Source organism: Suncus etruscus, chromosome 14, assembly GCF_024139225.1.
Source record: "Suncus etruscus isolate mSunEtr1 chromosome 14, mSunEtr1.pri.cur, whole genome shotgun sequence".
NCBI lineage: Eukaryota > Metazoa > Chordata > Mammalia > Eulipotyphla > Soricidae > Suncus > Suncus etruscus.
This window is the reverse complement of record NC_064861.1, coordinates 92,423,356-92,437,910: the sequence shown is the minus strand read 5'-3', so window position 1 is coordinate 92,437,910 and position 14,555 is coordinate 92,423,356. Positions and strand designations below refer to the sequence as shown.

Sequence of the window (14,555 nt, the reverse complement as noted above, 5' to 3'; positions counted from 1 at the left end):
TGGCTTACCCCACCAGGGGTTACTCCTGGCTCTGCACTCAGAAACTGCTCCTGGCAGGCTCTGGGGGGACCCTTTGGGATGCCAGGAATTAAATCCAGGTCCATCCTGAGTTGGCTGTGTACAAGGCAAACGCCCTACAGCTGTGCTAACTCTGGCCCTGTGTTGTAGTTTATTATTATTATTATTGTTGGTCGTTGTTTTTGGCCCACATGCTGCAGTGCTCAGGGCTTACTCCTGGCTCTGCTCAGGGGTCTTATGGAGTGTCAGGGCTGTGCTCAAGAATTACTCCTGGTAGACTTGGGGGCCCTATGGGATCCTGGGGATCAAACCTGCATGCAAGACAAAAGCCCTCCCCACTGTTCTATCGCTCTGAATCCAACATCTGTATTATTTTTAGGTCACCCCCAACCAGTGTTTTGGGGGATTTTCCTGGAGGCCAGGAGACAGACCATTAGGTGCCAAGGGTTGAATGGGCATGCAAAATCTGGCCAGCCTATCAGATCTGGCTTTTTCCCATCTTTCTAGGCATTTCTGCCCTGTTGGTTGGGATCAAATTTCTGAAGCTCTTTGCAGAAAGGGGTTTATTTCTAGAGGCGGGAGGGGAATCCATATATTTCACTTTTGGGGGGGGTTGGGATGCTCAGGGATCAGTTCTAACTGGCTTGAGGAACCCTGTGGGATGACGGGGATCGAAGCAGTGTTGGCCATGTGCAATGCAAATGCCTTCTGTGTGTGTTCCTGTGCAAAACACCCAGCAGTACTCCCTCTGACTCTGCTCTTAACACCTCTGGCCAGAAGAGGTGCTGGGGCAGGCCAGCCACGTGCAAGGCAAAGGCCTTCCCCTCTGGGCCATCTCCAGCCTCTGCCAAGTTCTATTGATGGCCACTAGCTTAACCTGTGTTTACAACTCAAGTCTTTAGGACTTTGACCTTTTCTCCATTTTTCAGGCACTTTTTCTTTTTTTGTTTTGTTTTTGGGCCACACCCGGCCATGCTTAGGGGTTACTCCTGGCTGTCTGCTCAGAAATAGCTCCTGGCAGGCATGGGGGACCATATGGGACACCGGGATTCGAACCAACCACCCTTGGTCCTGGATCGGCTGCTTGCAAGGCAAATGACGCTGTGCTATCTCTCCCTCCGGGCCCGCACTTTTATTTCTATGTCTGATCTTATTTGGATCCAGGGAAGCTTTGGCTGGACTTTGATGTCATCAACACCCAGACAGGCTCTCCCCAGGTCACCAGAGGTCACTAGAGTGCAGTGACAGCAAATAATGCCTGGAGTGACCAAAACACCAGATGCCACTGCCACTTCCTCTTAACAAGTCTCAACTATTGAAGGGGAAGTGAGCTTCCTTTTGCATAGGAGGGGATTTGGGGTACATCCAACAGCAGGGCTTAGAGGGGTTTCTCCTGAAGGACATGGGGGGGCATAGGCCATGGCAGGAGTCACGGGGGGGGGGGGGGGACGGGGGACGGGACACAGACCACAGGCAAGGGCCTCACTTTGGCATAGACCCAGGGCAAAGCTGGTGGTTTGTGTCTTGGACACTTTGCTGGCTAAGCCTTCTTCAGTTTCACATCCCTTTTCTATTCTAGCCCCAATGCAGATTCCTGCTTTTCAGAGCCACTCAGCAATTCTTAGTGAGCCCCAAAAGATGACAGGATCTTTAGTCCCCACCCAGGAGCTGATCAGACCAGGTTGGACCCTTGTTGCTATAAGACTTGCCTAGTCCCCCACTCACTGTATAAAGGGACCCAGGTTTAAACTTCACCTCAGGGACTCACCAGACTTACATCTAGAGCTTGGCAACATACCCAGTGTGAAAAAGCCTCAGCTTGTTCCCAGCTACCAAACCGCAAGTCACATAGAACCTGGGATCTACCATAGGAAGAGACATGCCCAGAAAATGACCATCTACTGCCCTCACATATATTGGGAGTCCTGACAGTTCTGCCTGATTGCCAGATAAGGGATCTCACCTCTCTCCACACACACATGCAAACACACAACCAGTCAGTGATAATATGCTTGCATGGTGTTTACCTTGCATGCGACTGACCTGGTTCACTCCCAGGCATTCCATCTGGTCCCCCAAGCCTACCCAAAGTAACTCCAGAGCACTGGTGTGTATGACCCCCAACCAAAGTAAAACAAACCAGTTGCTGCAAGAACTTTATTGGTGATTTGGTCCACACTTCAGAGGCTGCTCTGGAAACAGCCGGGAGGACTCAGGCCAGACCAGGGGCACCACTCAGGAAGGTGAAAGGCCACAGGGGTTCCGATGCTCCTAGTCGTGTTTGAGGGTAAGCCTTTCGAAGAGGTACTCGCCCAGACCGGCCTGGGGGTTCGCCAGCCTTCGGATGTTGGTCAGGTGGTCGCCCATCTTCTTGATCAGCTTCACCTCCTCGTCCAGGAAATGGCTCTCCAGGAAGTCACAGAGCTGAGAAAATGAGGGAAATGGCTCACTTACAAACCTGGGGAAATAATCCCCCAAACGCACCCACCAGGGCTTCAGGGTCATAAGCCTGGTGCAAAAAGCCGAGGAAGGACAATTCCCGAACAAAGAGGAAGAGACGGGATGAGGTGGCAGCTTACGTGGGGGTCAGCACGAGCAGAGCCCAAGGCATGCAGATCCAACAGGGCCTGGTTCAGCTCCTTCTCCAGGACCAGGGCAGCTTCCATGGCATCCTGCGTTTTACCCCACTCATCCCGGGAAGGTTTCTGAAGACGAAGTGGGGAGGGTTCAGAGAACTTGGGGGCTTTAAAGAACACCCCCATACAGGGACCATCAAACCGCCCGCAACTGTGCTTCAGGCCATCAAAATGACATATACAAGTCCTTTTATTGTGGTTTGGTTTTGTTTTTGGGTCACCCGGCAATGCTTAGGGGTTACTCCGGGCAGCTCCTGGCAGGCATGGGGGACCATATGGGACACCGGGATTCGAACCAACCACCTTTGGTCCTGGATTGGCTGCTTGCAAGGCAAACGCCTCTGTGCTATCTCTCCGGGCCCTATTTTATATATTTTATTTTATATTATATATATATATTGCTTTTGGACCAGAACCGGTTACACACCTGAGTCTATGCTCAGAAATGACTCCAGAATAGGCTCTGGGGAACCCTCTGGGAGGCCGGGAATCGAACCCGTGTCGTCGGCGCGGTAGGCAAACAAACGCCCACAGCGCCCAGCGACCTATCTGTCACTCCGCCCCCACCCGGAGCAGGGCGTACGTCACGACGCTACGTAAACCCGCTACGTAGCGGCGCGCGGGGCCTGCTGGGAGATGTAGTCCGCGCGGTGCGAGTGCGACCAGCCCCGTTACTAACCTGCACGTCCAGGAAGAGGGCGCGGCCGCCGCGCTGGTTTTGCATCTTAAGGAGGCGCTCGGCGCCCTCGCGCTTCTCCTCCGCCAGCTCGCGGAAGAAGTGGCCTACGCCCTCCAGGGCCACATCGTCGCGGCTGAAATAGAAGCCCTGCGGGGGAGAGATGAGCTTAAGGTTCAGCGGGGAGGGAACCTCGCGTGCACTTCCGCCCTCCCTTTCCCGCCACCGGGGGAGGGAAACAAAGGAGACCGGCGCATGCGTAGAGAGCCCCCGGGAGGGGTCGCGCAATTAAAGGACCCCGACGCATGCGCAGAGACCCCGGGGTCGCGAACAATTCAAGGGGGCTACGCGCATGCGCAGAGGCCCGGGGGGAGGGGGAGCGCGCAAATAAAGATAAAGAGGGGGTAGGGCGGAGGCGCGGATTCGGGGCTGGGGGGACCCTCACCAGAGAGAGGTAGGTGTAGGAGGCCCGCAGGTGCATGTTCACCAGGCGGTTGACGGCGGCCTCCACGTCGGTGGAATAATTCTGGCGGATCTGGGAGCTCATGGCTGGGCTTGGTCGGCAGTGACAGCTGGAGCCTCAAAAATCGACGCTGGGTGGTCCCGGTGGGAAGAGGGTGGCCGAGGTGTTGGTCCCGAAGTTTGCAACTGAAAATAATAAAGGCTGGAAAAGGAAGGTGGAGGGCTTGGTGGGGCGTCCCCGGGTCTGTTCCGTCCAAACACTGTTGAAGCAAGACACAGAGCCGCGGGAGCGCCTAGCACTTCTGCGAGACCCCGACCGCGGGCGGCAGCTTTTATAGCCTTCCGTCCAGGGGGGGCGGGGTGACTGAGCAGCCAATAGGCTGGGCCGGGAGGCGGGGTCTAGATCCGCGAGTGACCAATCAGAGTCAGGAGTTATCCCTTGGCCACGCCCCCGAAGCTTGGCCAAGTCACGCGCCTGGCGCGCGAGGCCCGTTGTGAAATAAATGGGCCTTTGGGGTGTGTTAGGGGCTGCCCTGGTGGGGGTGGGCTTCTAGGGATGATGATTCTGCAAAAATAAAATAAAAATCATGGCGTTTGGGGGGCCCCTTTGGGAGTGGAGAGATTCGTGGGAATAACTGGGATTTTTGGTGGGGGGCAATGGATGGCCCCTGGGATGCAATTGGGGTTTGTTGGGAGGAAGTTGGCTGGGTTCTAGGCTCTACATGCCTGGAATTTTCTGGAATTCTGAGGTTTCTTGACATTTGGAGGCAGCCGGAGTTAATTTTGGGGACTTTCGAAGGCCTCGGAGGATCCCTGGAGACCACTCGTGGAATGCAGAGTCCGAGGTCACTGAAAAAGCCTTAACTGAGTGGCCTGTTTATGGGTGCAAAGCCTTGGGGGCTCCCCTATGTCTCCCCCCACCCCCCGCTGTAAGAGTGGAGGGTTCTTTCTAGAGTCCACCTAGGGCTTCTCAAAAGGAGAACCCTTGGAGTGTTTTTATTTTGGAGCCATACCGTCAATGTTCAGGGTTCCTCTTGGCTCTGCGCTCAGGAATCCTGGTGAAGATTGGGGGACAATATGGGAGGCCGCGTGGGACCTGGGTTGGTCCTGTGCAAAGCAAACACCCACACCCCCTGGTTACCCAAAAGCGGATTGCTTGGAATCATCCTAAAAGATGGTCTTATCAAAAAGATAGACAAGAAGGAGCCCTCTAGGGTACCTGGGGGCCATTTCAGAAGCCAGATATTTGGGAGCTGAGAGCGGGAGGGTTAAAATGCGCTCGACCTTTGGGGTCTCTGAGGCTAAGTTTCCATGAGACTATTTGGTAGAGAGACACAGGACCACGATAGTCTGGCTATGGGCAGGTTCTGAGTCTGACTTCACACACACTCCTGCCAGGAAAAAAGCAACCTGGGGTTCTGGGGTACCCAGAAAAGGTGTGGGGCCCAAGAATGGTCGGGATGTCTGTCTCCAGCCAGTGAGCAGCTTTTTGTTTGGTTGGTTTGATTTTTGTTCGGGGGCCACACCCTGTGGTGCTCAGGGACTACTCCTGGCTGGCTGGGGGGACCCCAATGGAATGTCAGGGATCGAATCTGGGTCGACCATGTGCAAGGCAGAACACCCTCCAGGTTGTGCTCTCGCTCCTGATCAGTGAGTTGTGCCCAAGAGCACAAGCTGAGTGCTGGCTTTGAATGCAGGCACGCATGGCCCCCCAGCATTATAGGTAGTGCCCCTCAAAGCTGGGAGTCGTCCCCAACACTACTGGGGTGTGGGCCCCCCAAGCCAAACAGATCATAGTGTGCCTGGGAGCAGGGCAGAGCTGGCACAATCGTGGGCTGTCCCAAACAGCCACCCTCTGCTTGTCTGGGGGACAGTGGCCCAGACTCAAAGGTGGCCCACGTTAATGTGCCCCTGAAACCAACAGCTGGCTGGACTCAGGGGCTTGAAAAGGGGGGGGTGTCTGGGACTGTTTTTACTAAGGAACCAGCCTATCAGCCCAGGCGGGGTGCCTCTCAACCTTCGGGGTCCTAAAGGGGCCTCAGAGCCCATGGCAGAGCACAGTCATGCTGAGTCATGCTGTACTCAGCAGCAGGAAGGGCTGGGGGGGTGGAGTGGGGCTCACTGACCTCATCCCCTCCGGGCTGCCTGGGAGTCTGGGCGCCCTGACCCAGCCCCAGCAAACAACAGGTTGAGGAAACCCAGTGTGACCCCCATGCCCTCCAGGGGGGCCTTCTAGAATGTTCTTTGAGGGTCTGACATTCCAGGGGTCGCAGGGCTCTACACTGAGGAATCCTGGTGAAGCCATATTGCCCCTTCTGAGGACTGGTGACTTAGTCTCCCCTCTCCGGGATCTTATCTCTGGGAAGGAAGCCTGCGGGTGTCTCTGGGGGAGGGCGGTCACAGCCGGGTGGGGGGGGGCAGCGAGTTACTCATTGACCAGTTCTGGCTCAAATAGGACCTTTACCCCGGCATGTCCCGTCCGGAAGGGCCCGTGACAGTGGCCCCAAATTTTTTTGGGAGATGAGTGGCTTGAGCATGGGGGGTAAAGCACCCTGGAACCCCAGGAAGATAGGGAGTCCGGAAAGGCTGAGGAGGGGAGGCCCAATTTAGTCTCTCAGGGACTAAGACCTCGTCTCTCGGGGAGATTAATTTCTGGGTCTCCCCTACTCCCATCTATCTAATAACTAGGTCTTGCAGGACTGGGCCTGCCCCCTGCCTGTCCCCCCATCTCAGGCCAGATGGAGGGTGCTCTTTCCCCAGCCCCTCAAACACCCCTTTTAGTTCTGGACACAGCTAGCCATGCTCTATCGGATATGAAGACATCCAAAAAAGAAAAAAAATTTAGCTAAAAGTTCCAGGCGCGACAGCACTGTGGGTAGGTAGGTGTTTGCCTTGAATGTGGCTGAGCAAGGTTCGATCCCCAGTATCCCACGTGGTTCCCGGAGCCTGCCAGAGGTTTCCCCGTGAGTGCCGCCGGGTGTGGCCCAAAACCCAAACAAACAAAAAAGTTTCAGGAGAATGGTGGAAAGAGATAATTTCACACAACTTTATTGAATAACCTGAACGCAGGCATTCTTTGCTGATGGGGGTCCTTGCACTCACTTTTTTTTTTCTTGTACTCTTTAGTCTGCCGTGTCCCCCAGGAAGACAATTCAGGGACTCTCCCTAACTCCCTCTTCCCTTCACACAACCCGTTGGAGATAGAAGGACCCACTCAGGCTTGGTCAGCATTAGACAGGAATTTTAATCTGTTACCAACATCTGTCCTCCCTCCAGTGTTTACTGTCCCTGAACAATAAATACTGTACATTAGTGAGGGGGCTCAGTCCAAGAGGCTGAGATCCCCCTGACCTCATGCTTTTCTACATTGTCTTTTTTTGTGGAGGCCACACCCGGCAGCACTCAAGGGTTACTCCTGACTCTGCGCGAAGAAATCGCTCATGGCCAGAGGGACCACTTGGGATGGGACGCCGATCGTCGTTTCCCCCACCCACCCCCGTCCTGGGCCAGCCACATGCAAGGCAAAAGCCCTACCCCTGCACTATAGCTTCGGCCACCGCCCCACTCTTTTTGAGCCCCTCCTACTCCTCTGTCCTTTTCCCTTTTTGGGTCCACACCCAAAGTTGCTTCAGTGAGACTGGCTATTTCCAGTTTCAGGGATCCTAGCAGTGGCCAAAACCAGCCTTCCTCCTGCAAAAGATTGTTTCAGCACTTTTGAACTCTGGGGCTGGCGGTACCCTACAGCCTTTCCCAGTGGGGGGATCCAGAGATCTTCCCAAATCTCCTCCTTATGAATGTGTTACTTCCTGTGTCTCCTCTTGGAAAGAAGCGTCCAGGCGCCGGGTTGGCTCTTTCCCACAGACATCCCCACCCCCAAGCCCCAAATACACACACACAACCCCCTGGGCTGCCAGATGTGACCTCTGAGCCGCACAGCGAGGCCGCTCCCACAGAGCAGTGGGCCCCCCCAAAACATTCTCTTCCCCTGGGACAGCTAGGAATGCGCCCAGTGACACCAACTTCAAATGTGGCCCCAAAGAGGTTTATTACCTTCCCCCCGAGACCACCCTCCAACCCCCCCCAATAATTACAAAAAAGTAAGAAAAATGCCCCGGCCCCCCCACCCGATGTTCCCCCTCCCGGAAAAATGCCATAATTTATGCAGAAAAGACAGTCCGAGGCCAGCGCTGGGCTTAACCCATCTTCTTCCAGATGGTGAGCGAGGCAGTGAGCACCCCGGCCACGAAGATCGTCACCGTCTGCCACGTGGGGGTCCCGAAGTAGGAGAGGAGGCCATCCTGGGGACAGGGACAATGGTCACTCAAGGCTGCCCCGAGGCCAGGATGCCGGGGAGAGGTTCACGGGCAAATTGATTTTTGTTTGTTTTCTTCTTTTCTTTCTTTCTTTTTTTTTTTTTGGTTTTTGGGCCACACCCGGCTCAGGGGTTCCTCCTGGCTGTCTGCTCAGAAATAGCTCCTGGCAGGCACGGGGGACCATATGGGACCATATGGGACACCGGGATTCGAACCAACCACCTTTGGTCCTGGATCGGCTCCTTGCAAGGCAAACACCGCTGTGCTATCTCTCCGGGCCCATGTTTTTTTTTTTCTTGGTCACGCCTGGCGGTGCTCAAGGGTTACTCCTGGCTCTGGCCTTAGAAATCACTCCTGGTGGGGCCGGGCGGTGGCGCTCGAGGTAAGGTGCCTGCCTTACCTGCGCTAGCCTAGGAGACGGACCGCGGTTCGATCCCCCGGCGTCCCATATGGTCCCCCAAGCCAGGAGCGACTTCTGAGCGCATAGCCAGGAGTAACCCCTGAGCGTCACAGGGTGTGGCCCAAAAACCAAAAAAAAAAAAAAAAAAGAAATCACTCCTGGCAGGCTCGGGGACCATATGGGATGCCGGAATTTAAATTACCGTTTGTTCAAATCAGCTGCGTGCAAGGCAGACGCCCTACCACTGTGCTACCTCTCCAGCCCCTCATGGGCAAATTGAGTGGTGGGACTCAGGGGTTACTCCTGGTTCTGCACTCAGGAATCACTCCCGGCAGGGCTCAGAGGACCCTACAGGATGCCAGGGATGGAACCTGAGTTGGCCACATGCAAGGCATGATCTCCCCAAATTTGATTTTCAGTGATGTGTCCCCCCCCCTTCTCCAAGCATTGCTTGGAGTTGCTCCTGAGCAAAGGTGAGTGTAGCAGAACCTTTCCTGCCCCCCTCACTCCATCAAGGGTTAGCCAAGAACCTGAGGCACCCCAAAAACCATGCCAGCCCCAAAGCAGACAGAAAGTTCTGGTTCCCTGTGGGGTCACAGGGAGGTCAGAGGTCACCAGGAGGTCAGGTCAGTGGTCAGCAGATAAAATGTGGGTGTGACTAGGCATTGAGGGGTGATAGGTATGTGGGCACTCAGGCCAGGAGTGTTGGGGTGTGGGGAGGGGGTCAGGATCTCACCCAACCACCCTGGTCCTGGATCCAGCCCAGCAGCCGCTCTCGCAGGAAGTCCAGCGTCCAGCCCATGATGGTTCGGATCAGCTCCGGGACCTTGGTACACAGGGCCTGCGGGGAGCGGGCCGGGACTCAGCACAGACCCAGAACCCCTGGGGTTCGTCCACTGCTTCCCTCCGACCCCCTGCAGGTGCTCATTACAGGCCACGGTTCAGGACACAGGCCTGAACAGCTTGACCCCCCCCAAACCCTTGTGAAGACATCTTGACCATGGTACCCCACTTGTCGCTTCTTCTAGGTGCCTCATGGCCGAATCTGCTTCAGAATCCCTTTTTTATGGGCCATACCCGGTGACACTCCTGGCTACGCTCAGGAATCGCTCCTGGCTTGGGGGACCATATGGGATGCCAGGGATCGAACTGCGGTCCGTTTTAGGTCAGCGCATGCAAGGCAAACACTCTACCGCTTGCGCCACCGCTCCAGCCCCAAGCTCCGGAATCCTTGAAACCACCACACCCACTACCCCAGGACCTTTCTACGTTCCATTTTCTGTTGGCAGAAGCTTGACCGAGAGTCTCTTCATGTATCCCAAACAGCTCAGAGCCTGGTGCCGCTTCCCCAGAGAGGGGTGAGCCCAACCTTCAGACCTGATGCCCCCATATCTCAATCTCCTCTACCTCCCTCACCCTCCTTTTTTTGTGGGGTCCACAACTGACAATGCTCAGGATTTAACTCCTGATTCTGTGCTCAGGAATCACTCCTGGCGGTGCTCGGAGCCATACGGGATGCCGGGATCGGATCTAGGTAGTCCGTGTGCAAAGCAAGAGCCCTCCCCACTGTGCTATCGCTCCAGTCCCTCTATCCCCCATTAAACCAGCTGCTATGTACTACCTGCCACCACGTGCCCCTGCCCACCTCCAGCATCCCCCCACTTCTGTCCCACAAACACCCAAAAATCAATCCGCTCCGCCTAATCCCTCGCTTTGCCCAAGTGCCCGAAACAAATTGGCGGGCTCCCCTGCCCCCCAGGGTTCCTTGAGAAAAGGTCAAATAATTCCAGCAGAGCAGCCAGATACCTGCAATCAAAACTTCACCGTGGGGGCCGGAGAGATAGCATGGAGGTAAGGTGTTTGCCTTACAAGCAGAAGGTCGGTGGTTCGAATCCCGGCATCCCATATGGTCCCCCCTTTGAGCCTGCCAGGAGCGATTTCTGAGCATAGAGACAGGAGGAACCTGTGAGCACTGCTGGGTGTGACCCAAAAAACAAACAAAAAAAAAAAACAAAAAAAAAAAACAAACTTCACCATAAGCTTTCTCGTTTTCTTTTTTGGGTCACACCCGGCAGGACTCAGGATTCATTCCTGGCTCTGCACTCAGAAATCGTTCCTGACAGGCCTAGGGGACCATATGGGATGCCTGAATTCGAACCACTGTTTGTCTTGAATTGGCTGCGTCAAGGCATACCGATCGCTCTTGTGTTTTTTTTGTTTCTTTGTTTTTGAATCACACCTGGTGGCGCTCAGAGGTTACTACTGACTATGCTCAGAAATCACTCTTGGCAGGCGTGAGGGACCATACAGGATGCTGAGGATCAAACCCGAGTCAGCTGGGTATAAGGCAAATGCCCTCCCTGCTGTGCTATCATTCCAGCCCCTCATTTTGTTTTATGCATCATCACATCCAGCAGTGCTCAGAACTTATTCTTGGTTTTGTGCTCATGGCTCACTCCTGGCTGTGGGCTGGGGGAACCACATGGGATGCTGGGGATCAAACCCAGGTTGGCCACAGGCAAGGCAAATGCCCTGCCTGCTGTGCCATCCCCTCCTCTCTGAACCTAGAGCATCCCTGTCTAGGAATATCAGAATCCCGGATGGTTCAGCGGGCAGGGCACTAACACCAGCCTTGCACGCAGCTGACCTGACTGATCAGCAGGTTCAATCCCCAACACTACACGGAGCCAGTCCAGGAAAGATTTGTGAGCAGAGACAGGAGAGATCCCGGAGCACAGAGGCAGAGTGACCCCCGAACACAGAGACAGGAGTGATCCCTAATCCCAGGTAGTTATTACCACCGTCTCTCCAGAAATAAAAACAAAAACTGGCAACTTTTTGTAGTTTTTTGGGGGGAGGGGTCGTTTTATTTTTTTTTTCTTCGGTTTTTGGGCCACACCTGGTGACGCTCAGGGGTTACTCCTGGCTCTGCACTCAGAAATCGCTCCTAGTAGGCTCAGGGGACCCTATGGGATGCTGGGGGATAGAACTGCGGTCCATCCTAGGTTAGTGCTTGTAAGGCAGATACCCTACTGTTAGCGCCACCACTCTGGCCCCTGGGGGTCGTTTTTGTTTTGGGGGGCAACCCCAATAGTACTAAGGGTTTACTCTGGACTCTACTCAGGGAAACTTTTATGAGCCATGTGCAAGGCAAATGCTCTCCCTGCAGAACCAGCGCTCTGGCCCCGGGCAACCTTTTTGATCTTGCTATACTGTGCCATTAATTTTTACATAAGCACCTTTAACGAGCATTCCCAGATTTAAAGTATAAGGTACCACAAGGAAGGACACACACATTGTGTAGCCAGAGCAGGTTCAGTGCGGGGCTGAGAAACTGATTATCGCAAGAAGATGATCCAGAAAACGTACTTGAAACTGGGCAATGCTGTGCTGCTCCACCTAGCAGTGCTCAGGCAGCCTTGTGGTGCCAGGGTTTGAACTTATAGATACAAGGCTTGTGCCCTGACCCCGAGCAACCTCCCTCCAATCAGAGTCAAGTCTTCGCTTTATCCCCAACACCATATCTGCAACCTGTCCAGATGCACCTCCTTTCCTCTGTCTTGCCTGTAAGCTCGGCCCTACTCCAGGACCTTTGCACCTGCCTCGCCCGTCCTCTGATGGCTTTTCCTTACTAGATCCTTTTCCTCTTCCGTGCGACCTCCTTCTCCTTGGGCTCAGCATCCTCGGCTCTTTCCTGGTCCGCAGCCAATCCCATCTCCTGAGTTTAGCCGGCTAAATGCTCACCTCACATGCAAACCCACACCCACACCAGCAACCGGAGTGCAGGGACCAAGCCAGTCTGGTTTGCTGTGCACTGAACACAGATCTGGAGTCCTCACAGTAACCAGAAGACCTCCCTGAGCCCACTCAGCCCTGCAGCGACCCACCTTCAGCACCAGTTTGCAAGCGAAGTAGAAAAGGGCGACCACGCGACCCCAGTTGAAGTTGCCATCTGAGAACATCTCCGCGGCCACCCGGAAAAAGACCTCGCGGGGGGAGTCCGTGTCCACGGCTGCAATCATCCTGCAGGGGAAATAGAAATAGGGCTGGAGCTGGGACCCCGGTAATAGCACAGCAGGGAGGGTGTTTGCCTTGCATGCAGCCGACCCAGGTTTGATCCCGGCATCCCATTGGGTCCCTTACACTGCCAGGAGTGATTCCTGAGCATAGAGCCAGGAGTTACACTTGAGTGCTGGTGGGTGTGGCCCAAGAAGCAAAATAAACAAAACCCCCTCCCTGGTGTTGGGAGGTCAGGGCAGGCCAGAGCTGCAGGCCAGAGCCCCAACCCTGTAGGACACCCCAAGACAAAGATTGGGGAACTGTGGGAAAGCTGCAGGGAAAGACAAGGGGGCAAGCTAGGTGCACAGAGCAGGCAGGAGGTTGAGAACTGTCAAAGCAAAGGAGGGTGTCAGGATCTTTGGGGAGGGCAAAGTTGAGCAAAGTGCACCCCGGAACCCTGGGCAGTGAGGAGAGGAGGCCAAGCGGATAGATGGCGGGGTGTTGGGTTCCCAGGAGCAAAGCCTGTCGCACCTCTGTAGTTCCATGTTATTATCTAGCTCATCCCCGATGCGCTTCAGACAGTCGCTCAGCTTCTTGGTGGACGCATCTTGGGGGGCCTGCTCTAGCCCCAGCTCCGGCGTCTCTCCCCCTAAGCGGCCTGCTCGATCCTGGATGAAACTAGAGGGGGCAAAAGGGGTGGGGTAGAGAGGGGGTGGACATGCAGAGTCAGAACTCAGGGTGCCATCCTCGTATCTGCCCGGTGACAAGCACACCTGCGACTCACCCCTGAAGCAAAAGGGCCCCCGTCTTCATGATCTGCTCAGAGCTGGTGGGCCCTAGAGGAGAGAGGAGGGGAGAAGAGGGGGGCCTGGACTCGGGGGGCCTTAGGGGAATCAAAGGGCCCCAAAGAGCTCTCCTGATCGCAGTGGGAAGACAATTACTGGGGGGCTCCTGCAAGTGATCGGGTGACAGGGGACCGGACAGCTGAGTTTCTGATGGAAAAGAAGGGAGCCTAGTGCTGCACCCTACAATCTCCCACGGTTTGGGGGGCATGGGGCGAGGGGACACCCAAGGGGGTACAGAGGGGACACCCGCCCCTCCCACCAGGGCTCCCCAGGCAGGAAGTGGAGCCCGAGACAAGTCCGGGCCTGCCCAGGGGGGCTTGGGTTTTGGGGTTCCCGGGGTTCCCAAAGGCCCGAAGACTCCAGGCCGGGAAGCCGGGGACCCCCGGGGAGGAAGGGAGCTGCTGGAAGCTGGTGGCAGCGCCCGATCGCATCGCAGGGACCTTTGCCCGGCGGTGCTTGGAGATCGCACGGCTCCCGGGGCCCGCGGGAGGTGATCGGGGGATCCCGGGCTCGCCCCGCTCCCGCCCGCCCGCCTCCCGCCTCACCCCCGCCTCGGGGCTGATCCCCGGACCCGTCCATCACCGCCGCTCCCGCCGCTGCCGCCTCTCGCCGGGTGCGCCCCGGCGGCCGCAGCAGCACGCCCCTAGTCACGTGACCGCCCCGCCACATCGCGCATGCGCGTTGGATCACGTGATTGCCCCGCAACATGGCGGCCCCCATGGCTGCCCCGCAATATGGCGGCCCCCATGACTGTCCTGCACGGCCGCACCGCGCCCACGTGACCGCGCCGGGGCGTGGCGACACGCTTGCACTTTCCCACGCTGTCGCTAGGGGGCGCTTGTACACTGTCGCTCTTGCACCTGTCATTGTCATTCTTCCCCCGCCCCTATTATTTAGATTTTGGTTTTCTTTTTTCTTTTCTTTTCTTTTCTTTTTTTTTTTTTTTGGGGGGGGTCACACCTGGCAGCGCTCAGGGGTTCCTCCTGGCTCTACGTTCAGAAATTGCTCCAGACAGGCTCGGGGGACCATATGGGATGCCGGGGCTCGAACCACCGTCTTTCTGCATACAAGGCAAACGCCTTACCTCCATGCTATCTCTCCGGCCCCTGAATTTTGGGTTTTGTTTTGTTTTGCTTTGGGAGGGGGTTCTCTGGGGACCCTATGGATTGCTGAGAATCAAACCTGGGTCAGCTGCGTGCAAGGCAA

General features: G+C 55.8%; 2 protein-coding genes across 3 annotated transcripts; both read right to left on the bottom strand.

Moving 5' to 3' along the window:
• Positions 1-2,163: 2,163 nt before the first annotated feature.
• LOC126027217 (ferritin light chain) lies at positions 2,164-4,092 on the bottom strand. Its single transcript, XM_049786212.1, has 4 exons — positions 3,776-4,092; positions 3,334-3,480; positions 2,598-2,723; positions 2,164-2,442 (listed from the first exon to the last, which is right to left on the bottom strand). The coding sequence occupies exons 1-4, from the start codon at positions 3,875-3,877 to the stop codon at positions 2,290-2,292; spliced, it is 528 nt and encodes a 175-aa protein (XP_049642169.1). The 5' UTR covers positions 3,878-4,092; the 3' UTR covers positions 2,164-2,289.
• A 3,838-nt stretch (positions 4,093-7,930) lies between these two features.
• Positions 7,931-13,974, bottom strand: BAX (BCL2 associated X, apoptosis regulator). Of its 2 annotated transcripts, XM_049786210.1 has the most exons (6): positions 13,895-13,974; positions 13,289-13,340; positions 13,036-13,182; positions 12,393-12,528; positions 9,242-9,346; positions 7,931-8,090 (listed from the first exon to the last, which is right to left on the bottom strand). In XM_049786210.1, exons 1-6 carry the CDS (start codon positions 13,926-13,928, stop codon positions 7,986-7,988), a joined length of 579 nt encoding a protein of 192 aa, XP_049642167.1. In that variant the 5' UTR covers positions 13,929-13,974; the 3' UTR covers positions 7,931-7,985. The 2 variants fall into 2 exon arrangements, with proteins under 2 accessions (XP_049642167.1, XP_049642168.1); XM_049786211.1 differs by lacking the exon at positions 13,289-13,340 and having other exon boundaries at positions 13,895-13,973.
• Between the last annotated feature and the right edge of the window lie 581 nt (positions 13,975-14,555).